The sequence below is a fragment of the Eumetopias jubatus genome, unplaced genomic scaffold (assembly GCF_037043125.1).
Source record: "Eumetopias jubatus isolate StellerSeaLion01/CBP00866 unplaced genomic scaffold, mEumJub1_p1.0 scaffold_4, whole genome shotgun sequence".
NCBI lineage: Eukaryota > Metazoa > Chordata > Mammalia > Carnivora > Otariidae > Eumetopias > Eumetopias jubatus.
This window is the reverse complement of record NW_028274810.1, coordinates 167,704,395-167,730,066: the sequence shown is the minus strand read 5'-3', so window position 1 is coordinate 167,730,066 and position 25,672 is coordinate 167,704,395. Positions and strand designations below refer to the sequence as shown.

Below are 25,672 nucleotides of genomic sequence, written 5' to 3'. Positions count from 1 at the left end.
GGAAATAGTTTATAGAGTTTTAAAAAGTTCCCGAGACCATCCCAAAGAATCTGATGTAATCTGGGTTATGAACTGGCATTGGGATTTTATAAACTACCCCCATGATTCTAATATGCAGGTATTTGAGAATCTCCAGTCTGGAGGTTATTCTATTGTTTTTGTTCTGATTTAATAGCCACTTTCATATCACCAATCTTTTACTCACAAATACCAACTTGTGAGAGGGACAGAAAGGCAAGGACAGAGAGAGGGAAGGCTCATCTCAGCTCCTTCTTTCACTCACACAGGAAGCATTTACTCCTTATTTTCCCTTCTCAGTCCATACTGCCTGTTTCCTGCCCTAGCATCTAGTAAGCCTACAGTTTCAGAAGCTTTTTTTTCTCTGATGTATATTCCTGTTAAACTTTTATCTTGTTTGGAGCTTGGCCACCATTTCCTAAAAACTGTTTGAAAATACTTAAAATTATGAGGGTAAGTGGAAAGGGGTGGGAAAAGTGGAACATCCAGATGTAACTGCTCCATGATCCCTACCAAAAATGAGAAGACACACATAAGGAATTGAAACAAATAAGAAAAGGCTTAGAAAAGCATGTATGTCGATCTCCTGAGCATACAGAATTAATCTTGAGCCTATACCACTGGCCTAAGAAATGATCCAGAACATGCCACTGGAGATTTTCTTCTAAGAAATTCTGTTTAACACTCTAATTCCAGAGGATCATAGAGATTCCAGTTGAAACACAGGATCTTTATCTCTGTTCTTTTCTTTTGAACTATAGAATCTCTGCTACTCTAAGTGTTAACTTTTTTTTGCAGGGTATAATTTAGCACATGCAGACTACAAATGTGTACACACAATGATAGGTAGGAAACCTGCCTGTGAAGGAGTGTCTCATGATTTCCATCCACTGCGTTGACAATATCGCTGCTACCAGAATAGGAGGATATCATCAATTTAACAATCTCAGTGGCTCCCTGGGTGGCAGCAAAATGGAGGGGTGTGCACTTCCCATTCTGTAAAGAGTTTTAATATCAGAATCAATATTTAAGTCCAAATTTAAGGATATGACTTAAATTCAGCTGTGAGGTTTTTCTTCCCAGGTCAACAAAATCAAGCATTAATATAAGAATCACAGCTAGCAATTTTGCTTACTTGCAGTCTGAGAGCTTTTGACAGCTCTGACAGTACCTCTACTATCATTATCCATATCATCACCTGTCCTGTATTTGTGTTTGCAAGTGTTTTGGGTAGCTCTCAAAATTCTTTGGCTAGGTTGAAATCTGGGATATTCTCTTGTTCTGCTTCTACGTGAGCAGCAAAAAATAATGCCTGCTGCAATCTGAATTAACTGTAAAAGAGTTATAAAGCATTTTGGAAACTAATTTATGACAACCCTAAATAAAAGCAGCATGTAGAACATGAACAATTACTTCCATCAGTTCCAAATGGGCACCGTTGTCCAAGCACATTTTAATCATCTCCAAGTCACCACTTTGAACAGCCATGTGCAGGGGACTAGATTTTCCATTATTCACAAAGTTAATGTGAGACTGTCTGCTATATCCATGTTCTTCACCTTCAAAGGAAAACAGAATTCAAGAGAACATTATAATTTTTTTTAAAAAAGGATATTCAGACTTACATAAAAGCCTGTGTATAAACTCTATTAAATATTTTTCAAATTAATAGCATCCAGCAGAATAGGCTTCTTTATAGTATATAATGTATGAAAACCTCTACTCACCAAACTTTAATATTATTTCCATGCATTTTTTGGCACCTGAGAACGCAGCCTGGTGAATAGGGAAACATCCCCATTTATTTGATTTACATGGCTTAGCTCCCTTATTTAACTGGAGGAAAAGAACAAACAAACAAAGTCAACTGACACAAGTTAAACCCCAAATCACAAGGATAAACAAGAATTAAATGTCTTTCCTAGACCATTTCATTATTCTGTGCCTAGGGAACACTGTATAGAAGAGCTTCGTAGGACATGAAATCTAAGCAAGAAGATAATTTTGGAAGGAGGCTAGGATTATGAACTAGAGACACTTTATATTTTCCAAAGATGAAGTGACAAGTAGACATAAAAATATCAATCTTAATACTCCAACTAAAGCCAACACATTTTTCAATGGAATTAATGAAGTGTTTTGAAACATTATCATGACTTCTCCTATTTCTATGCTCAATACCTTATATAAAGTGCTATTTCCCAGATTCCTATCCTCTCATTTATGTAAAATTAATAAATGGTAAGACCAGCACTCTTGTTAAAGTATGAAAATCAGGTATTTTCATTAATGGAAATTCTCTACTAAAAGAATGAAAATCAGGTATTTTCATAGTAGAAATTCTCTACTAAAAGAATGTTACCTTGATCTCTGAGTCCATCATTTTCAACTATCATTTTTTTATACATCATTGAACTTCAGTTTTAAGTGCCTTTTATTTTCACAAAAGGAAAGAATCTGAAAAAGCAGGAAGCTGTGAAGAAGCAAATATTACCTATAATCTCACTTTTGAGGGACAGTGTTGGTTTACATTTTAAGAGACAATCTTTTTTGTCTTATTTCTTTTCAAAAGTAATTATGTGCATACTGTGATCATTTTATTCAAAAAGCTTTTACATTCTTTAAAAATATGATTTTATTAAGTACATATTCCATTTTTGGATACACAAAACTTTATTCAATAAATCCTTATTACTGAACTTATACTTTTTTTCCCCAGTTTTCTCTGTCTGATATATGTACCACTAGCATTAATATTAGTAATAGCTTTAATTATCTCCTTGGAATGTATTCCGAGAATTGGAATTGGTGAATCAAAAAGTATTCACACCCACAGTGAATGAAATTCTTTGATTCATCAAAATTTCTCTAACCCTGATTCAAATCAACAAGTTTGTTTCACCCTTCCAATTTAATTTTTTTAAGATTTTATTTATTTGACAGAGAGAGACACAGCGAGAGAGGAAACCCAAGCAGGGGGAGTGGGAGAGGGAGAAGCAGGCTTCCCGCTGGGCAGGGAGCCTGATGCAGGGCTTGATCCCAGGACCCTGGGATCATGACCTGAGCTGAAGGCAGATGCGTAATGACTGAGCCACCCAGGTGCCCTTCATCCTTTCAATTTAAGAGACAAAAAAAAAAAAAAATTGAATCTCATTATTTCAAGGTTTCTCTTTGATTAAAGAAATTAATTAAACTTCATGTGTCCCTTGCCAATTTTCTGTAGTCTTTTCCTCACAGATTTGTAAGAATACCTTAAAGATAAATTTTTATCCATTTAAATATAAAGAAATGGATATAATCATATGCTTGGTTTGCTCAGGTCAACTGATGTGCTATAATCTGATACTAAACTATCTCTACATTCCCTGGATAAGGCCAATGTGGTACCGTGTGTTACTCTTAATGATTTCAATCAATTTTGCTAGTATTTTTAAGATTTTGCATCTATATGTTTATTTATATGTAAAATTGGTCCAAATTTTTTTGAGGAAAACTGTCAAATTTTGGAATTATTACATTTGCTTCTTAAAATTAATCTGGATATTTTCACTCTTTTCTTATGCTACAAAACAGTTACCTGAAATGAAAACTTTTTCCATGAAAGTTTGAAAGAACTTGTAAAATCTATAAAAGCTGGTAAAATTAGCTGATTCCAGAGCATAATAATGCGTTAATATTTTTTATGGTTCTCTACATAAATTAGAATTAACTTTTGGTTAATTTCTAAATTTCAATTACTTTTAACTATCCATTTAAAAAGGATTTTCCAATTTTTTAAGAATAGGATTATTCATACTGATCTTTTGTCATCTTAAAATTTCCTATCATATCCAGATAAAGTCCTCTGTGGTTTGCACTTTATATTTTTCTCTTTTAGACTTACCCCATACCAGCTCTATTTTATCTTCTTTTTCAAAGAAACAACTCAACTTATCAAATAATCCAAAAATCATTAATTTTTGTTTACAACTTTACTATTCCTTTATTACAATTTTCTTTTGTTTTATTTGAGGCTCTTTTTCTAGATTCTTAGCTTGAGTGCTAATTCATTTATTTTTATCCTCTTTTTTGTCCAATCATGACAGTTTATAGGAATATGTATTTTTTTCTCCAAAACATCTAATTAACATGTTAGAACCTATTTGTAAACTTAAATATTCAGGAAGATTTCTAAAATTATTTTTATTTTCCTACTCTCTGGGATAGTGGAGGAAAAAAAAAAATCAAGTGGCAAAAATATATACCCTGGCCTGAATAACATACAAGTGATTAAGGAATAGTTGAAAGAAAGCTATTTTCTGGAATTCTAACACCACACTCAGAAGGGACACTATGTAGGGTAGGAGTCAAGTCATTTTAGATGAGCATCTCCAGAGTCAGTGGACCACCCCAGGAAATACCACCAGAGAGAGGGCTGGCCCTACTTTTAGGGCTGTGGCCAAAGACCTTGGTCATTATGTCACATAGGTCTCCCTTTCTGAGAATCCATGGCGGCAGCTTCTAGTCCTGGGAACATGAATAGCTGTGTCTCTTGGCTTTTATTTCATGAGCCCAACGGTAAGTTTGTAGTTGACTATGTTTATCTCTCCTCAGACTATTCAGAAGCTCAGAGTAAAAACTATGGTCCGCTTTTACTAACATCCAAGCTACTCTACTTTACATTTTGTAGTCCAGCCTAACCAGCAGCTACATCTTCATTTTTGCTGTCTGTACTTCCTTTTCACTTGGTTCTCTTCACATATTCTTTAATGTTTTCCTGTGAGTCTTCTGTAAGCAATCTCAGATCAATTTAAGATTTAAGAAGTGTGTACAAATACAGAAACACACAAAACCATTTTTTTCTGACATTTTCTACATTTTATATTTTGCTGAGAAATCAAGAGCTGCTATAAATAACAATGATTCATGTTACCCTAATGAAAGGAAAGAAAATGGGGATAAATGGTGAAAATACAAACCAAGATTTGCAGTGCTTCACTGTTGTCTTTGGAACATGCGATTATCACAGCTGTGTTTCCATTTTCTCCTTCCAAATTAATATCTGTGCTGCTGTGTTCAGTCAAGACCTACACAAAAGAGGGGAATAACGGTCAGTTAGCTTTCAAGTTTCCAAAAAGAATATTTGTCTTCCATTAGATTATAAGCTCCTGGATGCTAGGGGCCATGTCCTTATTCATCTTTTTTCATCCCTCTCCCACAGATTCTGGCACAAACATCGTATTTAGTAGGTACTACATACATTTCTCAAAAAAGATGAAATAATGGTGATTTGGGGACACCTGGGTGGCTCAGTTGGTGAAGCGATTGACTCTTGATTTTGGCTCAGGTCACGATCTCAGGGTCACGAGATCAAGCCCTGTGTCAGGCTCCGTGGTGGGCATGGAGCCTACTGAAGATTCTCTCTCCCCCTTTCCCTCTACCCCTCCCTACCCTCCATGTGCCCATGCATGTGCTCTTGAAAGAAAAAAAAGAAAAGAAAAGAAAAGAAAAAAAGAAAGAAAGAAAGAAAAAGAAAAAGAAAGAAAGAAAGAAAAAGAAAGAAAGAAAGAAAGAAAGAAAGAAAGAAAGAAAGAAAGAAAGAAAGATAGATAGATTTCCATATCACATAAGGCAATATGGAGTTGTGAAACTAGAAGAAATGTGGATACTAATAAACAGTTCACTTAATACTTCTCACTTGTATTAAATGAACTATGTTAACTAGCAGCTTCTGTGGAGCTGTTCAGAATATGTGAGTGTAGAGGAAGAAAGGAAGAGAAGGGCGAGACAGAGAGAGAAAGGAGATAGGGAGGGAGGGAGGGAGGGGGGAGTGGGAAAGGAAGGACTGCTTTCTCCCCTCCAGCCATTTTTCTTGTACCTCTATTCTAAGTATTCTGGGAAATGTCAATTAAAAACTTTATTTTCTTCAGCAGAGAAAAGAGAGTTCATGTAATACTGGTATGGCTTAACTCAATTAATTCAAACTTAGTCCAGAATAGAAACTTTTTCTATGATGTAATAACTTAGCATTCCTGATAAAATGGTTAAGCAGTTTTTCTGATGGAATTTAAGTGGAGACCTGTTACCTCTGTAGAGATCTCAATCGAGTCTCTCATGTCAAGCAATGATGCAAGCAGCTAAGGTACTGCAGTTAGGAGATATCGCTGGGATCAGCACCTGACACCCCAGAACTAATAAGGAGCAGAACCAGAGGAGGTCTGCAGAGATCCAAGATGGATTCAATCCCTTTAGAAAGGGGAGGATTTGGGCAGCAAACTGGCAGACTCTTCAGACTGCTCAGAAGGCTCTGCCCGATTGATCTGAAGTCTGGTCCGGGTCAGCTTTCGGCACTCACTGCTTATCTCAACTGTGCGCCCACCAGACTGACTTCGAGTTTGATTTGTCAACTTCCTGCGCCCTTCTGTTATCTTGTCTGTGGTGTGATTTGTCTTCTGTCCTGCTCCGGGGGCTGTGTAAGAAGCCAAGTTTAATCACATGGTGAAACGTCACTGAGTTTGGAATCCTGAACCTGCTTTGGAATTGTGATTAACTTTGCTTTATGATTGAATAAAGCTGACATTGTGGAAAGATACAACTCGTGCGTGTGAGCCTTCATAGCATGCCCAGGACACCCCCTCACCTGGTGGCTTCCAGCTGATTATAGGCCAAGAATCTATAGATCTTTAACCAGTCTTTATTTTATGTTAAATCTAACAGTAATTATCTCATATAAATGTCTCCCCCAAGACAGAATCTTTGAATTGGCCTACTAGAGGCCTTTTCTCTTGTAACAAGACTATGATAAAACTATAATATGTACTTACAATTAAATTTCTTAAGAAGAATTTATTAAACAAGTTGCTTCCTAAAAACCTTGACTTAAAAAAAAAAAATGCACAGAGCTCCTTTTTAACAGAATATGCCCTGATAGGTCAGCAAATGAATTAGGCTTATTAATTAGCTCTGCTCATAAAACAAACTTAATTTGAGATTTTAGTATGTAAGAACACGTAGATTATTGATGGATGAAAGAAAACGAGAACACAAGTTCATTCTGAACGTCAGGCACTTTCACATTCTGTTCTCAACAAACTCTAGATTCCCATGTAAAGTAACTTACCGAGTCTGTAAGAGATTTTTCTCTTTGCCCTGTTAGAATCAGAGATCATAGATTTACTGTACTTATTAGGGTGTTACTGCTTGCTACCATAAGCACAATTTTTCATAAAGCTGTGTAAAGTTTTTATGTCGCAGAGATCCCAGAGAAAGCAACTTAACTGTGCCTACTTCAGATTCACTCATGACCAGGCAAGTCTGGAAGTTTGCAGGTGTTGCCTCCAGAAGTCCCTTTGGTAAAAATCCAGGAAGCCTCACAGGAGGGTCAAACCACTGGATACCTATGGGGTAAGCCCTAAGGACTAAGGCTTACAGGCTATAGAGAAACAAGGCCACCCACTAACCCCTAGGCCAACGTGTCCCAGGAAACACTGGTGGTATCTGTACAAGAACTTGAGGGAACATGCAACAGTTTTTTACTTTACAAGCATACAGGCAGTGGTAGAAGGTCTGGGGAAAGGCTGGCCAAGCAGACAATGGAGAAGCATTCTACATTCAGCAAAGTCTGGTGGGGCACAGGCCGGGCCCATGGGCGTAACTGGGAGAGGCAGCCCTAGAGGGGCTTGCAAGTACACAGAGAAACACCCCAAAATTCCTCCTCCTTCCATTCACTTCATCTCCGGTGAAGTAGAGGGGTTTAGAAATATTTTTAGATGAAGTTATGGCTGGTTAAGATCAACCAAAGGAGAGGCAACTAATTTCAATTCTCTTATAACCCTGTTTTTTTTTTTTTTTCTTGTTCTGGTGTCACCAGGAAATTCTTTGTTATACCCCCCATCTACTTTATAAATCAGTTATGGGCTTATTTCTAAACTTTCTTTTCTATTTCTATGTGGTATCTTTCTGTACTTGTTAGTCTTAAAATTTCTGATTCCTAATTAAAGATAGCCTTTCAACCATTACCTGCCTTTGAATTCCCAAATCACACTTTCAGAGTCAAGGTTAATTAAGTCAATGGGCGTTTGCTTCTGAAAAGAGCCTTCAGAGGAAGCACAGGAATTCCTTAAGGAAATAAGAGGCCTCTTTGGTTGGAGAGGGGTCCCCAGGGTCACTAGTGGTCCAATGCAATTGGTATAGAATAAGCATCTGGGTCACAAACAGTGCAGACATTTAAAAAACAACTAGCCTGCTGCCAAAGGCCTTTTCAATAATCTCCTCAAAGGGCTGTCCTGAACCATCTTCTTAGGGGCGGACACTTAAGCTCATCCCTTCTCTTTCAGGCAAAATGCCCATTTACTCATTCATTTATTCAGAAGCCATAGTGGTGAGGAATGGAGATATTTAGATTAGTTGCACACAGTCCCTCCTTCAAAGATAACCAGCCAGAGCTAGAGAAAACCACATGAACTTTTTTTAATAAATCTTTTTTAATATTTTTTCAATTATGTTCAGTTAGCCACTATACCGTACATCATCAGTTTTCAATGTAGTGTTCAATGATTCATTAGTTGCGTATAACACCCAGTGCTCATCACAACACGTGCCCTCCTTAATGCCCATCACCCAGCTACCCCATCCCCCAACCCCCTCCCTTCTCTAACCCTCAGTTTGTTTCCCGGAGCACATGAATTTTGGTTACAATACCATGTGCTGGGTGGGTATTAATGACAGAGCTATACTCTATCTATACAAGTTACAGTGGGAGGGCAGAAAGCAGGCCCCTCTCACACCCTCTATGCCTGGCTTCAAGGAACTAAGGACCCAGGGGGTTGAGAGGAAGGTGTCTGGGCTAAAGGAGCATGGAGCTCAAGAACACCCCTGGGATTTTTTTGGGTCATTTACAGACAAAGTAGGTGTGGGTATGGTGTGATGGCCCAGCTAATTTTGTCCCTCCAAAATTCATGTTGAAATCTTAATCCCCAATGTGATGGTATTGGGGGGTGGGGCCTTCAGAAGGTGACAAAGAATATAAAAGAAACCCCCAAATCTCTCTCACCCTTCTGCTTTATAAGGACACAGTGAAATGACAGCGATCTGTGAAACAGGAAGCAGGCTCCCACCAGACACCAAATCGGCTAGTGCCTTGATTTTGAACTTCCCAGCCCCCAGAACTGTGAAAAATAAATGTTTTTGCTTAAGGCCCACAATCTATGGTATTTTGTTATAGCAACTTGAACTAATTAAGATATGTGGCTTAGCATAATATCCAAATCATTATTTGCAATATAATTACCTCAGGAAAACTTATAAGTTCCAAATTGCCCCTCTCAGAAATAAGTATGTGGAACGTGATCCATTTGTAAATCTCAGTGCTCTTTAAGTAAGTAACCATGTGTGTCTTCCTGTGTGTCTGAGAGACTCTGCAACGCAGTTTAAAAGCCTTGGACTAAGCCTTACCCTTTTGGCATTCACCAGCATTTCCTTTATTTGACAACACTCTGAAGCCTTGGAAAAAATAAGAAATTCCCCCAAAAGTATCATTATGTCTTCTGCCAAGACATGCCATCCACTAAGGCATGTTATCTAACAAAAATAGTAAGTCACAATTATGTTTTCTGTATTCACTGAGGCATTCATTCATCACTATCTTCCTTTTTATCACGTTATGTCAGGTAAAAAAAGTAAAGCATTAACTCACAAACATAAAGATGAGAACAAAATTTTTGCTTTCAACCAGTTATATGACATTAGGCAAATTATTTCACTCTCTCTGTGCCTCAGTTCCGTCAGCTGTGAAATAGTGATAATAATAGTCTTAGTACATAGTTGTTTCTTTTAATGAGGATTAAAAAATTGAAACATAAAACTTTTTTAAAATGCTGATATATAAGAAATCTTCTTATCTCTAGTCTTAAAGATAAGACTATCATCATCAATCATCATTGGTTGATCAAAAGCAAAACCAATGTTATAATCACTGTATTTCGTTCATCCTGGTAGCCTAGGTTGGCCACTCTGGCTCAGTGGCTCAGGCAGAGACTAGTGGACCTGAGTCCTGGCCCATGCTATGATGGGGAGTAGGGAGCAGCCTTACCTTCATCACCTCATTGTGCAAGCTCTGCACAGCTATGTGAAGGGGTGCCATCATGTTGCTGTTTCGGAGGTTTGGATTAGCTCCTTTACTAAGAAGAAACTTAACACTTTCAACCTGGTTTTTTTCTGCAGCCCAGTGCAGAGGGGTATTTCCATAATCATCCATCACATTCAGCACTAGAAAAATACACCGAAATAAGAGTTAGATTTTGCTTGGACTATATTCAACACCTACTGCATGCCTGTTCACTTCAAAGCTCAGTGCCAAGTGCCGCTGACATAGGATTCACCTTCTTTATAAAAACATTAAAATATAGCTTCAGTTCTCAGGAAACATCTAATGGACACCTACAGGGGATATGCTGAAGTACGGCATGGACTTTGTCAAATGAGTTAGATGTCTGTCTATAGCATCCATAAGAAACAGATTCTCCTGTTGCTATATGTTTTTATCTGCACTATGACTTTGAGGATAGTTATAAAATATTGAGCTTATATAAAAGCAGTAACTATATGCCAGAAACACTAAGTTCCATTCAACCATTATTGCACTCAACCCTTCAACAGCCCACAAGGAACCATGACCATTTTTTTTCAGAAAAATAAAGAAAAATGAGGCCTAGAGGTTCAAAAATTTGCCAGTGTTACACAACCAGTATGGAGTTCTGTAAACTGCCTTACTCTTTGAACCTCAGTGTTATTATATTCAAATTTGGTAGGAAGGGGTGGGGGAGAGAGGAAGGGAGGGAGGGGAAGTTTTAAAATACCTATATACTTCACAACACTTTGGGGTGGGGGGGATATCAAATCATGTCTTCAAATATCTTAGTATAGTGGCCCATAGCCAATGGTTCAAAAAAATGTTAATGAGAAAAAAGACACACCACTAATAAACCATTATGACTGGAATTAGAGTTTGTGCCCCTAATTCCACACACGATTTCCACTTATTTCTACAAAGCAACATATTGTACTATTTACCCTGTGAGTTCAGCATAAGAATATAACCTTTTATACAGCAGTGTCTTATATCTATTCTAAAATAGACATGACTGCATGGGCGCCTGGGTGGCTCAGTTGGTTAAGCGACTGCCTTCAGCTCAGGTCATGATCCTGGAGTCCCGGGATCGAGTCCCGCATTGGGCTCCCTGCTCAGCAGGGAGTCTGCTTCTCCCTCTGACCTTACCCCCTCTCATGTACTCTCTCTCTCCCTCATTCTCTCTCTCAAATAAATAAAATCTTTAAAAAAAATAAAATAAAATAGACATGACTGCTTTATCAGCCTGTTTAATTAGTGGCAGGATATTATTATGTCTGAGGAGGGGGAAGTATTTAGTCATGAATATGATTTGGGGACCATGTGCAACCATGCTGCAGCCATACTGCCCATTTTCCTTTTTTCTTTTTTAAGATTTTGTTTATTTGACAGAGAGAGACACAGTGAGAGAGGGAACACAAGCAGGAGGAGTGGGAGAGGGAGAAGCAGGCTTCCCGTGGAGCAGGGAGCCCGATGTGGGGCTTGATCCCAGGACCCTGGGATCATGACCTGAACCGAAGGCAGACGCTTAATGACTGAGCCACCAGGTGCCACCTGCCCATTTTCCTCCTTTTAAAATTTATCTTTCCATTCTCCTTTCATTCATCCAAGTACCTCATCCTCAGCAACACACCCACACACATGCACACACTCCCACTCTCTCATACTCATACACATTCTTTGACCATTCTGTCTGATCAAGTCACTCCATTCAAGCATTTCATTCAGCACCAAACTTAAGCAGGGGCCTACAATAATAAATTCCTATTCACCAATAACTTGAATTTGACTTTTATCTCTATCAGTTTTCAGAAATCATTTTTACAAAGGTCAGTGAGGCCCTTTAACACAAGGGTTATTGTGATCTTCCTATTTGAGCTCTTGGGTGCAGTTACCCTTATTATGCATCTATCTGATAACTCTTCCCCGGGCTTCTATACCATTAATCTCTTATCCACCGCCTTCTTCACCACTCTCTTGCCAGCTTTTCCTCTGCCATCTGATCCTTAATGTCAGTGTCCTACCCTTAAGCTAACTTTGCTGTCAATTTCACGGTCCCCTAAAGGATTTCCATGTACTTCCATAGCCTCAGATACTTTCTAGGAACAATGGCCCTGTGGGGGCAGGTCTCTTCCTTCTAGAGTTCTAGTCCACTAGAACACTAGCTACTAGTCTACTAGTCTACTGGGTATTTCCAAGTAGATGTCCTCTGGATCTTTCAGATTTAGTATGACCAAATCAAATCCATTATTCTTCACACCTCACTCTCACTTTTCTCCTGTTCTTCTTATATGCCTTCTTTTCTGGATAGCTATACTATTAGCCTAATCTCCTAAATTAGAAATCTCAAAGTCAGTTCAACTGTTTGCTGCTTACTCCTCACACTCAATCTCTTATCAAGCACTGTCCATTCTACATGCAAAATAGCTCTTGATTCTCTCCCTTTCTCCCTATTGCAATCTCAAAACCCTCATGGATCTTTGCTACTAACGTAGCTTTTCAATTGGGCTTCCACTTCCAATCCATCTCCCACAATATTGATGGAATCATCTTAAATAATAAAGGTCTTATCACAATATCTCATTGCTTAAATCTGTGGCATCGCCCTTCCTTATGTGACTACAGCTGAGTTTCTCAAACAAGGCTGTGTGTGCACGAAGCTGGGTAGGAGAGGATGTTCCATCTTCTTAGAGCCTTGAATTTGTTCAGTGATGCAATTTAAGGTCAGAATGACCTCAGTGGAAATAGTAAAGGATACATAAAATGTATATAAACAAAATCTCTGCATGTTGTGCAATGTCCCAGATCCCTGAACCATCCTTTGCAGTATTTCAGTGGAAACTGGCCTGAAGGGAAAAGTCACACTCCTGAGTGAGATATTCAGGCCCTTTATAATCTGGAACTAATCTGCCCTTCAAAATTACTTCATACCACTCTTCCCAATGAATCTAATGGGATGATGGACTTATACAGCACTCATTGTAACATCCTGTGACCTTCGAAAGAGGAGTCATTGATGATCATCTCCATCAGCTCCGCTTGACCTTCTTCTGCAGCATGGTGCAAAGGGGATGCATTCATATCATCATATTTGCTTAATTTCTTTTGTTTCTTCATAAGGTTTTTAAATCTACATGTACTTCCTTCAAAAACCACCTGGAAGTATATAAAAAATTGTTACGTCCAACAAGCATATGTAAAACTTAATAATACAAGTTAATCTTTAAGTTGGGAGGGGCAGAGGGAGGAGAGAGAGAGAATCTGGTGAGGGTGGAGCCCAATGTGGGACTCAATATCACAACCGTGAGATCATGACTTGAACCAAAATCAAGCGTCACACGCTTAACCAACTCAGTTGCCCAGGCACCTCAATACAAGTTAATTGTTAAAAGGTTACTATCATTCAAAACTATTTATCATGCTTATGATAAGGTAAATATTTTTTGAAGAACACAAAATGAGTACAGACATATAGAAGGTACAATTACATGCCTGAACATTAATAAGTGCATTAAATAAATTATCTGCTTTTCTGATCATAAACTTGTATATGCTGTAGGAAAAAGGCCTTGAGAAAAGTTTTGTTGAATTATAAGGGATGTGATCTAAGAAATAGTAAGTATAGTGAAAATATAGAGAAAATTTTTTAAGATTTTGAGAGAGAGAGAGAGAACGAGCAGGGAGGGGGAGGGGCAGAGGGAGGGAGAGAGAGAGAGAAGCAGACTCTCCGCTGAGCCCATGCGGGACTCTATCGCAGGACCCTGAGATCATGACCTGAGCCAAAGGCAGACGTTTAACCAACTGAGCCACCAGGCGCCCAAAAATATAGAGGAATTTTCTTTATCAGGTGAAAATGTACTTAAATCACAGCATGAGGGATTTTGGTTAGATAAAAAGATTTTCATGAATGCAAGGATTAAGTCCAGGAATCTAAATTACTGCCCTCTCTTTGACCTTCCTGCTGACAGTCAATTCCCATCCAATGTTTCCTTACATAGCAGAGCTAGAATCATACTGAAGCAGTGCCATGTAACTTACTTGGCCAGTAGTCTAGACGGCTGTCTACTCACCTCCCAGGATTAAGTTATTCCTCCTCTTTTGACCAGTGGGATCCTGCACCAGACCAAGTCAGCTCAACCTCCTCATTGTTCTCTGCACCCTGGAAATGCTAGCATTATTGTGCAGTTACTTAGGACTAGACACAAGGACATGGAGAGGTTACACAGTTTGCCCAAAGGCACCCAGTAAATGGCAAAGTCAGAACTTGAACAGGAGATGCATGGAATATGCATTTTGGCTGACTGGTCAATGATGGAAAAACCAACATACGAGAGAAACTGAAGCTGAGGTAAAAACCATCATCATAGAATGAGCTGTGTGACAGACTAAAATATTTTAAACCATAAGAATAGCCTTTGGAAAGCAAGTTCAGTAAGTTTTTGGCACAGTTGGCTGTTGTCACTGGCCTGTGAAAGTGTAACTCCAAACACATGCTCATTTCCACTGCCGTCAGGGAAGCAATGAGAGCTTTTTTTGAGTACCTTACTTTTCTCTAATACTCTTTTCTTCCTCATGCTTTTTATATTCTTTGTTATGACTGGACTGAGGATGATTTATCATAAATGACATTGTGTCTCTTCCTTGTAAAATTTTGTGGTGACAATGTTGACATTCTGCTTTTGATTCATTCTCACAAGATATGAAAAATTCCCAAACAGAACTTCTTCTAGAAAATCTCATGGCCTAAACAGAATAAACTTACTAAAAATTGAATAAATCTTTAAAAATAATTTTATTTGATGTTATTAATGTCACTATAGCTAACAAAATTTTATAAAAATCTTCATGTGATGAACTTGCTTCTATTATCCTGCCTTGCATTATTTAAATTTTCATAAACATTTTAGATCAAAAGTGTATTCTGTTTTTCCAAAAATTAAGTATTCTCTTTTAATATCTATATTAAGTGACAATCTATTCTAGTTCCCTACTTGAAAATTCTTAGTATCTGTTTTATACAAAAAATTAAGAATTTTCAAAATTGGGGGCACCTGGGTGGCTCAGTCGGTTAAGCGTCTGCCTTCGGCTCAGGTCATGATCCCAGAGTCCAGGGATCGAGCCCCTCACTGGACTCCCTGCTCAGGGGCGAGTCTGCTTCTCCCTCTGCCCCTCACCCCACTCTCGTGCTCTCTCTCACTCTCTCAAATAAATAAAATCTTTAAAAAGAAAAAAAAATCTTCAAAATAATTATATTTATTAATTACACTTCAACTGACTGACAAGAGTGTTATTCAAAGTTGCTTCTAGAATTCCTTATAATTGAAAGTATTTAGGTATTATCAATACATATGAACAACACACCTTATCCTATTGCTAACATTTTTATATTGTTTAGATATGATGGTATCACTGATAACACACCAGTCCAAAGACACCAGAAATGGCATTGAATTAGGTATTTTGATATTTGATTGCCAAAGGCAAAGCCAAAGCCAAACTGCAGAATTTGGGCCAAAACTGAGGCTGTAGCCAAACTCTGACATGTCCCTGAATTGCACACAAGTGTTGTATTCCAGAAGCCAGCCTCTTCTAGCACCATGCTGTGCCGTGTTCATGTAGTGCTTAGCTTGAGCTATACCAGGCTGTCTACCTGAATGAAGTGTGGCCCGTTCTCTTTCCTTTCCAATCCAACCTTCCTGATGCCCTCCTAAATTCACCCTCCTCCTTGAGGCTTTCACGAGAGCTACAAGATGCCATTCTCTAGCCTAGCCTAGGCTTTCTGTCTCTCATGACTGCACATGAGAGACAGGCCATAGAATGTATGGTGACATTACAGCCCTGACAGTTACTGGGATGTGTGCCATGGATTCCCATGTTTTAAATGTTTTATCCACTTTAATTTCTAATATGGTAAATACTGGGAACTTTAACCCCATAAACAAGAATTCTTTGGAATCACCAATTTTAAGTGTAAAGGGATTCTAAGACACAAGAAGTTTGAGAAACACTCTCTAGTTCATCCCTCACACTGTCTGTGCTGAATGTGTGCTACATATTTGGATACTTGTTTTGCATGATACTTTATATATGTAAATAGGTTTTCCAGAAAGAGAGAGTGAAAGAGAGAAATAAGGAAAATCCAGAGTTCTTACAGAGCAACAGTTGGGGCCATATGGACCCATATACACCCTAGAATTTCCCCGGACTACCTTTTTAAAAATCAGTGGAAAAAATAATGGAACATCATTCCAGTGCGATGCTAATATATAGACTAAAATTATTTCTCAATGCCGCCCCCAGTTTGCAAGTATGTGACCAAGTAATACATCTGATTTTTTTCTGAAGGTATTTCTTATCAAATATTTCATCACATGAAACAAAAATAAGACATTTTATAAGACAGTAGCTTTTCATAGAAACCACCGTAAAATAACTACTTCCTGAAAATACAGAAACCTCCTCCAAAAGATGATGCAGGTACTTGCTTTAATTCTCCCTTTGGCTGTGACTGGTCATGTTTGACACATATGAAATAAAATTAAGTTTTAAAGTACTTAGTGTATTTTAATATAGTTAATAAACATGGAGCATATTAGGATTTACTCAACAACAAAAAGCATTCAATAAATGCCAGGTTGAAATAAATAAAACAAAATCCCTTAAAAGTCTGAACTTTGGTTTTTGCTCTGTTATCACAGAATAGTGCCGAAGAAATCATTTTTCTATGACAGTCCTTTAAATACATGTATCACTTTTCAACTACAAAATTCTATGTAAATACACTTAATTTTAGTGAATGAAGGATAGAACAATGAGCATGCAACCATTTCCAAACAGATTCAGTAATAAATTAAAAATGAGGTTCTTACAGAAATAAGCTGTTTCTCAATGTCTCACTCTATCAAAGATGTCTAATTACATTCGGAAGTATTTTAGCACTTGAATTTGATGTTCTCCCAGTGATAAGAAAGGGCACACAGTGCCAGAAAGAACTTACAGGTCTGTTCAGTGATGTGCTGTCAAGACAAACCCCACTACACACTCTTGAGAACAAGTTCTAGGTTCAGATGCTCATAAGTTACTGCTGAATTCACAACGACGAAAGAGCCTTTAAGTACTTTATATAAGCTCATCAGATGTGCTAAACAGTCTGAATTCAGTACATGACACGTTAAGTCAGGTTTTGAAGAGACTTTTTTTTTTTTAAGATTTTTACTTATTTGAGAGAGAGACAGCAAAAGCAGGAACACAAGCAGGGGGAACAGGAGAGGGAGAAGCAGGCTTCCTGCCAAACAGGGAACCCAATGCGGGGCTTGGTCCCAGGACCCTGAGATCATGATCTGAGCCGAAGGCAGACGCTTAACAACTGAGCCACCCAGGCGCCCCTTGAAGAGACTTCTTAAAGTTCTGAAAGTAATCCAAGGATGTCATTTAGACAAAATTATTATATATTCATTCAATATAGTTTTTTTATTGTCACAGGGTTACTTCAGATTCGTTTCGATTCCAAACTATATGACTAGATACAGAACATAACAGACTAGATCATTTTTAAAGAAGCTAATTCTAAGCACTTTAAAACAGATATCAAATACATTTGTTCTAGGTTGCTTTAATGAAATACATATAAGCAGTAATGGGGTAAAAATAGAGGGAAGCTAGGTGAAAGACTGTAACAAATGAAGAGTCAAATGCTAAGGTATTAACTCTCTTGAAAGAAAGTCATGGAAAAAGGTAAAGGCCTCAGTCAGATGGTTCTTTTTCCACATTTCTCATCTTCTAAGGTTTCTTCCATTCTTTGATTTTGTTAGTATTCCTGACATGGAACGTCTATGCTGGAGAAAATACTATACACCATATGTTTTTAATCAGGAAATCCTTAGAGTCAGAACTCTCCACAGCATTATGGTACTGATTCGTAATTAGTCTCACCACTGACGTTCCTACAGAATGATCTGGAATTACTGTAGGTAATAAAATACATAAACCCTTCAAACTACAAGCTCTATTGTAGCTTCTAAAAGCCTTAAATAACATAAATAGCTCTACTTGGCTTAGGCCATAAAACTAAATGAAGACAATTAAAAACACGAAGTGTGAGACTCTGTGTTACAGAAATCCTTCAGCAAATATCTCTTGAAAACAAAACCACATTGGTAAGTGAAGTATTTCTGATGAGATTTTTGAAATGTAAAATTTTCTTACAGTCCATAATACTAATACCAAAGACACTATCCTGGCGCTTGAAGTCAACTCATGATCTCAGTTCTTTGGATTAAGCCAAAAGACCCTAGTTAATATGCTAATATTAAGGGGGAGGGGAAAAAAGTCAGTGTTTAATCTGGATGCAAACAGGAGAAGTCTGGTTTGTCAGTTTGTGTGATTTACTACACATACCTGACTCACACTATTGGCAACAGTGTCAATTTGGTGATTTCTATCAAAATAAAAGCTGTACATACCTCTTGGTCCTGCTAAGACTTTGACATGCATACATTTCACTAATATACTAACAATCAGCTGTACTCACACTCACAAACATAATCACATGTGTGATAGCAAAATAAAACAAAAACACAACCTAAGTGTCCACTCATGCTGAACTAGTTAAGTAAATCATGATACGTTCACACAAGGGAATACTATAAAGCTGCAAAAAAGAGTGAGGTACATCTCCAGGTGAATTTTAAAGTATTCTAAAATTCAATTTTGTAAGTCACGTGTGTGTATTTGTGCAAACTCCCCCTCCCCCGCGCTCTGGAAAATACATGAGGCACTGTTAACTCGACTCCACTTCAGGAAATGGATTTGAGGTGGGGGAGGGGGGTAGGTTGGAAAGACATGATATTTTAACGTTTAAAAAGAGACCCTTCCTCCTGCTGACAATGTGAGGAAAGCCAGGGGCGGGTTTGCTGGGCCCTCAACAGCCTCTGTCCCCTGACCGTGCCCCCTGGAGCTAGTGTGCCCCTCCGGACGCCAAGGTGTCCCGGGAACCGCGCAAACGACGCAAGCCCATCCAGCCCTCGGCCCCTCGCGAAGACCACCTAGCCAACGTCCGAGGGCCTCCTCTTCCACGGTCCTTCCTGACGCCCCCACTCCCGGGAGGAACTCGCCAAGTCCCGCCATTCCCTTACTTCGGGGTAAGTCTCCCCAGACTGCAGGTGCCCGCGCAGGGGTAAGGGCAGGTTGAGCAAACCCGCAGGCAAACAAAGGACACAGCAGGCGCTGCTGGGGCGCCTCCCTAACGCGGCCCCTCGCGCCCACCCCTAATTCTGAGAAGGTCCCCAGTGCCCGGTGCCCTCGCGTCCCGGGACTGCGGGAGGGCAAAGCCCGAACGCCGCAGGGCAGAGTTAAGCACTGCCGCCCCAGCCCGGGCTCCGGACCCGTCCCGACCGCCCATGGCCCCGGGGTACCTTAAGCGAGTCCTTGGAGTCGTCCATGTCGTTCTCCACGCCCTGGTAGACTGCGCCCTGGGGCTCCTCCTGCTTCCCAGGGCTCAGCATCTTCCTCAGGCTGCGCCTCATCGACCGCACCCGGGCGCCACCTGCACCAGCTGCTCCCCACGTGCGCGGGCACCTGAGGCGAGGGAGCGCGGAGAGCTGCCGGCAACTCGCTCTCCCTCAGGCCGAGCGAACTTCTGGAAGGGGTTCCGCGTCCCGGGCTGCTGGCAGCGTAGGAAGCAAGAGGCGAGCGGGGAGGAGGCAGGGACGCAGACCTCTTGCCCGCGCCGAGACTGTCCCCCGTTCGCCGCTTCGGGCCCAGAGCACGCGCGACTTGCCTGGCCGGCCTGCGCACCCCCTGAGTCAAGGTGTCAGGTCTGGGTGGATCCAAGGAATCTGGAATCTTTTATAATAAAAACAGTAAGAACCGCCCACCCGCAGGACCCCGGCGGGCGGTGGAGGGGAGAGAAGGGGGGGGGATTGAGAATGAGGCAATAACTGAGTCCGTTGGGAAGATTTTTCTTTTTTAGGATTTTTTTTCCTCCCAAAAGCTTCTGAGGTTGGATTTCCCTTTTCATTTTAGACTCTTTGAGTTGGAAATAAGATTTTTATGAAAACTTATCTTTCCAGAAGAATAGGGAGAGAGGTTAAATCCTAGCACTGATTTGAGCAACTAGATCAGGTCCCTTTGAACCTCAGGTCCCATTTCCTGTGGATGGCAATGCTAATCTCACGATTTGGTGTTTCAGAATGGCTAAAAAAAAATGTTCGGTTAAAGGTTAAATCATATTGACTGCGGCCGGCTTGTTTACCCTCGGCTTTGTTTGAGAAAGGCTTATATTCATGGGCCAGCCCTGCATCTATTAATCAACAGCTTGGGTGAAAATTGTGGAGTGGAAGGTGTCTCCTCTCAGCTGAAGAGGCTGCTTCTTTCTTTTCATTCAGTGGAGGCTTTGAAACTGTAGCAACTATGTTTAGGCTACAAGGTTAGAAAGAAAAAAAACTTCTTTCAAAAACTGATTACACTTTGCCCAGGCCAAAACTTAGCTTCGGCCGTCTGTTGTTGGGACAATTTGTGTGCTGCTTTAAGGCGGTGGATGGTCATAATCACCTGGCAATCTGCAGCACCTGTTTTAAGACCCTCATGGCTCCAGGACCTGGCATAGATCTGTGCTGAATAAAGGTTTGTGGACCACTTGACCTAGGGGCTACTGGGCTGAACATAAGGGCAGATAATGTGGCATGATTATATTTTGGGAGGATGGAAGCTCCCCTCCCCCCCCAATCTATCAATAGATTTTGCAGATTGCCATCAATTCCACCCATGGAATGGAATTCCTTAGAAGGATAATATTGAAGGTTATCACCATTTACCAGTTGATGGGTGTTTGGATTATTTCTAATTTTAGTTTATCATAAGTAATGCTGCTATGAAGTTTTTCATACAAATCTTTCTGTGGACACGTATTTTCATTTCTCTTGGTTAAATACCTAGTAGTGAATTGCTGGGTCATATGATAAGTATGCGTCTGGCTTTGTATGAAACTGCCAAACCATTTTCGAAAGTGGCAGGGCCATTTTACATGCCCACCAGCACTGTATGAGGATTCCGGTTTCTCTGTATCCTCACAAAAACTTGGTGTCAGCAATCTTTTTGATTATAATCATTCTAGTGTGTATATAGTGGTATATCATTATGGTTTTAATTGGCATTTCCCTAATGGCTAATGATACTGTTTTTTGTTTCTTGTTTCTTATTAGCCATTCATACATCTTCACAAAATGCTTACTAAATTATTTTGCTTATTTAAATTGAGTTGTCTTCTTAATATTAGGTTGTAAGAGTTCTTTATTCTGGATGCAAGTCTTGTGTCAGATGAATGATTCACAAATTTTTGCAGAGTCTGTGGCTTCTCTTTATTTTCTTAATGGTGTCTTTTGAGAAGTGAAACTTAATTTTGATAAGCGTCTAATTAGTTTTTATGGATTGTGCTTTGGGTATCATATACAGCAATTTTTGCTTATGTTCACAATAAAAAGGCTTATGATTTTATTCTCTTACATTCATTTTAATTTTTGTATAGGGTGTGAGGTAGAGGTATAAGTTCATATTTATTGCATATGGATATTCATTTACCATTTGTTAAATAAAACTATGTTTTCTTCATAGACTGGCCTTGGGACCATGGTCAAAAATCAAATGACCATAAATATATGGGTTTGTTTCTAGACTTTATATTCGATTCCATTGATTGATAAGTCTGTGCATAAGTAAGTCAATACCACACAGTCTTGATTTTGTAGCTTCATGGTAAATTTTGAAATCAGATAGTGTAAATCCTCCAAATTTGTTCTTTTTCCACATTGGTTTGGCTATTCTAAGTTCTTTGCACTATAAATTTTAGGATCAGCTTGTCAATTTCCATGGAAAAGCTTGCAAGGATTTTGAGAGGAATTGCATTTAGCCTATATATCAGTTTGGCAGAAGTGCCATCTTAACAATACCAAGTCTCCTAATCCAGAAACATGGCATTTTTCTCTATTATGTAGATATTTCTTGATTTCTCTCAGCAGGGTTTTACAGTTTTCCATGGACAGGTCATATACTTTGTTATTGTTAAATGTATTCCTAAGAATTTTATTAGTTTTGAGGTATTTTGAACAGAATTGTTTTCTTAATTTCACTTTCAGATTATCTGTTGTTAAAGTATAAAAATAGGGGTGCCTGGGTGGCTCAGTCAGTTAAGCGTCTGCCTTTGGCACAGGTCATGATCCCGGGATCCTGGGATCGAGCCCCGAATCGGGCTCCCTGCTCAGCGGGAAGCCTGCTTCTCCCTCTCCCACTGCCCCTGCTTGTGTTCCCTCTCTCACTGTGTCTTTCTCTCTGTCAAATAAATCTTTAAAAAATAAATTATAAAAATAAAATTTGAATTTTTATATTGCTCTTATAACCTACAACCTTGTTAATCTTGCTCATTAACTTTAATACTTTTTTTTCTGGATTTCTTAGAAACTTATAAGATCATGTCTTTTGCTATAATAGGACAGTTTGCTTCTTTCTTTCCCAACTATATGCCTTTAACTTCTTTTTTTCCACCACAGTGCACTGGTTAGAAGCTCCAGGACATTGTTGAATAGATGTCCAGAGAGTGGACATCTTGCCTCTTTCCCGGTCTTAGGGGAAATGCATTGTTTTTCACCATTGAGTATGATGTTAATATTAGAATTTTCATAATTACCTATTATTAGGTTGAAGAACATATCTTCCATGATGACTTTAAGAGTTTTTAATCATGAGGGGGTGTTAAATTTTATATGATGCTTTCTCTACAGCTATTGAGGTGATTGTGTGCTTTTCCTCATTCTATTATTTTACATTAATTGATTTTCTAATATTAAGTCAACATTTTATATGTTGCTGAATTCAGTTTGCTAATATTTTGTTAAGGATTTTGGTGTTTACATTCATGAAAAATATTGGTCTGTAGCTTTTCTTTTGTGTAATGTCTCTGTATGGCTTTGGTATCAGTGTAATAGTGGCCTCACTGATGGAGTTGAGAAATGTTCCCTTCTATTTCCTGAAGTAGTACACATAATATTGTTACTATTTCTTTCTAAGATTTCTGTTACAAGTCACCAGCACAGCCTGATGAATTGGGTTGTCTGGGCTTTTTGTTTTCTTTCGGGGAATATATTTAATTACCAATTCGCTTTTCTTATCTTTTTATAGGTCTTTTCTGAATTTATACTTTTCTTGAGTAAATTTGGGTTATTTGTGCCTTTCAAGAAATTTATCTATTCATCTAATTTGTCTATTTTTGGCATAAGTTTATTCATAAAATTCCTTTATAATCCTTTTAATTCTTGTAGGACCTGCAGTAATGTCCCCTCTTTCATTCCTGATTTTGATAATTCGTGTCATCTCTCTTTTCTGGCTAATGGTTTATCAAATTTCTTGATATTTATAAAGAACCAGTTTTTAATTTTATTGGTTTTTCTCTATTGTCTTTCTACTTTAGGTTTCATTGTTTTCATTGTTTTTTTTCTCTCTGATTTTTCTTTCTCATTACTTTGGGGTTGATATGCTCTTTCTCTACTTCCTTGGTATGTAACCTTAGGTTATTGATTTTTAGATCTTTCATCCTTCTACTGTAAGCATTTAAAGCTACAAGATACTTTCTAAACATTGTGTTAGTGGCATCCCATAAACTCTAATTTGTTGTTGTTTTCATTTGTAGCTGTTTCTTTTACGCACAAGTTATTTTTTGGAAGCGTAATGTTTAATTTCCAAATCTGTGGGGTTTCCCCAAATTTCTTTCAGTTGTTGAATTCTAATCCAATCTGGTTGTGGTCAGGAAACATACTTTGTATGATTTTAGTCTGTCTAAATTCAAATGTAGACTTGTTGAAACATGTTTTATGGCTGGCATGTGGTCTATCCAGGAGGTTATTACTTGAAAAGAAAGTGTATTCTTCTGTGGTTTGGTTAAGTTTCTCAATAGGTTATTAGGTCCAGTTAGTTAATAGTGCTGTTCAAGGCTTCTATATTCTTAGTGATTTTCTGTCTATTCTATCAGATACTGAGAGAGGAGTATTAACATTTCAATTATAATTAAGTTGTCTAGTCTCTTCATTCTGTTCAGTATTTACTTCATTTTGGGGATTTTCTGTTCTTAGATGTATGCATATTTGTAATTATTGGTTTCTGGTTGTATTTTTCCTTTATCATTACAAGATTTTTTTTGTCTTTAGTAATATTTCCTGTTGAAGTCGGTTTTGTCTGAGATAGCTATTGCAGATATCATATATTTGTTTCCATAGTAAATCTTTTTCCATCAACCTATTTGTGTCTTTAAAGTGTGTTTCCTGTATATAGTAGAGTTAGATATTGCTCTTTTATCCAGCTTGATAGTCTCTGCCTTTTAATTAATGTTTAGTCATTGACATTTAGTGTAATTGTTGCTATGATACTTATATTTTGATATTTGTTTTCTATGTCTCCTTTTTCTACCATCTGTTCTTTCTTTACTGCCTTCTTTTGTGTCTTTTAGAAAACCATTCTCATTTATTGGTAGGTTTTTAAAATGTTATTTTCTTATGTTCTGCACTCCAAAATACAGTGTTGTATTTACCACATCCCCTACTCATTTCTTCCTGTAGATTTGAGTTACTGTATAGTGTCCTCTTTTCAATCTGGAGGACTTTTTTGGAATTTTTTGTAAGGCAGTTCTGCTTGAAAAATATGTTAAGGTATACTTTTGCTGGATGGAGAACATCTGTTTAACAGTTTTTTTTTTTTTTTAAGGACTTCAAATGTTATTCTGTCCTCCATTGTTTCTGATGAGAAGTCATCAAAATATCATATTGTTGTTACTTGTTTAAATGACTTAAGATTTTTGTTAACCTCAAAAGTTGATTGTATCTTCCCCATTTACACTATAATAAGCTTAGCATGCTTTCATTTCTCTCCTCCCTGAGTGTCTCTTCTATCCGTATTAATACATCCAGTATTTTAGTTTCTGATTTTTAAGAAATTAAACTTTATAAAATACTTAGACAATTATAAATTGTATTGTTTCTCACAATCTTTATAATTCTTTTTCTTGGATTCATATTAATTTTTCTAGATTCTGTATGTAAGTAATTCTGCCAGAAAAGTATTATTTGGTGGTAACATGCCTAGGTCCTTGCATGTCCAAAAAATCTTATTTTGGCTTCCTATTAGATAGCAGTTTAATAGATACAAAACTCTTTCAAAGTCATTTTCCCTCAGAAATTTTAACTTTATTATTCCCTTTTGCCATCAAATATTTGCAGATAAAGTGTCTTATGTCAAGCTATTTCTCATTCATTTCTTGGTACTTCACTTTTTTCTCTGAAATCTTTAGGACTTTTACTATATTCTTGGTGTTCTGAAATTTCACCATCATGTAACTCAGTGGGGATTTTCTGTTTATCTTGTTCTGTACTCTGTGGTCACTTCTAATCTAGTGATTATCTTTCTTGGGCTCTGGGAAATTTTCTTCTATTTTGTTTAGTATCATTATTTCTTCATAGGTTAAGCATCTTTTCATGGCAAGTAATAGAAAAACACAACCAGAACTGGCTT

At 38.2% G+C, this 25,672-nt stretch overlaps 1 protein-coding gene across 1 annotated transcript in view; it reads right to left on the bottom strand.

The window, feature by feature from the left end:
- TRPA1 (transient receptor potential cation channel subfamily A member 1) overlaps positions 1-24,726 on the bottom strand; it is a 57,960-nt gene extending 33,234 nt beyond the window's left edge. Inside the window, exons 1-8 of the mRNA XM_028109079.2 lie at positions 24,696-24,726; positions 19,537-19,699; positions 13,120-13,279; positions 10,088-10,263; positions 4,977-5,084; positions 1,746-1,854; positions 1,432-1,577; positions 878-1,014 (exon numbers count right to left, since the gene is read on the bottom strand). Coding sequence (XP_027964880.2) covers positions 878-1,014; positions 1,432-1,577; positions 1,746-1,854; positions 4,977-5,084; positions 10,088-10,263; positions 13,120-13,279; positions 19,537-19,699; positions 24,696-24,700 — 1,004 coding nt within the window. The 5' untranslated portion in view covers positions 24,701-24,726. The remainder of the gene's footprint in view (positions 1-877; positions 1,015-1,431; positions 1,578-1,745; positions 1,855-4,976; positions 5,085-10,087; positions 10,264-13,119; positions 13,280-19,536; positions 19,700-24,695) is intronic.
- Between the last annotated feature and the right edge of the window lie 946 nt (positions 24,727-25,672).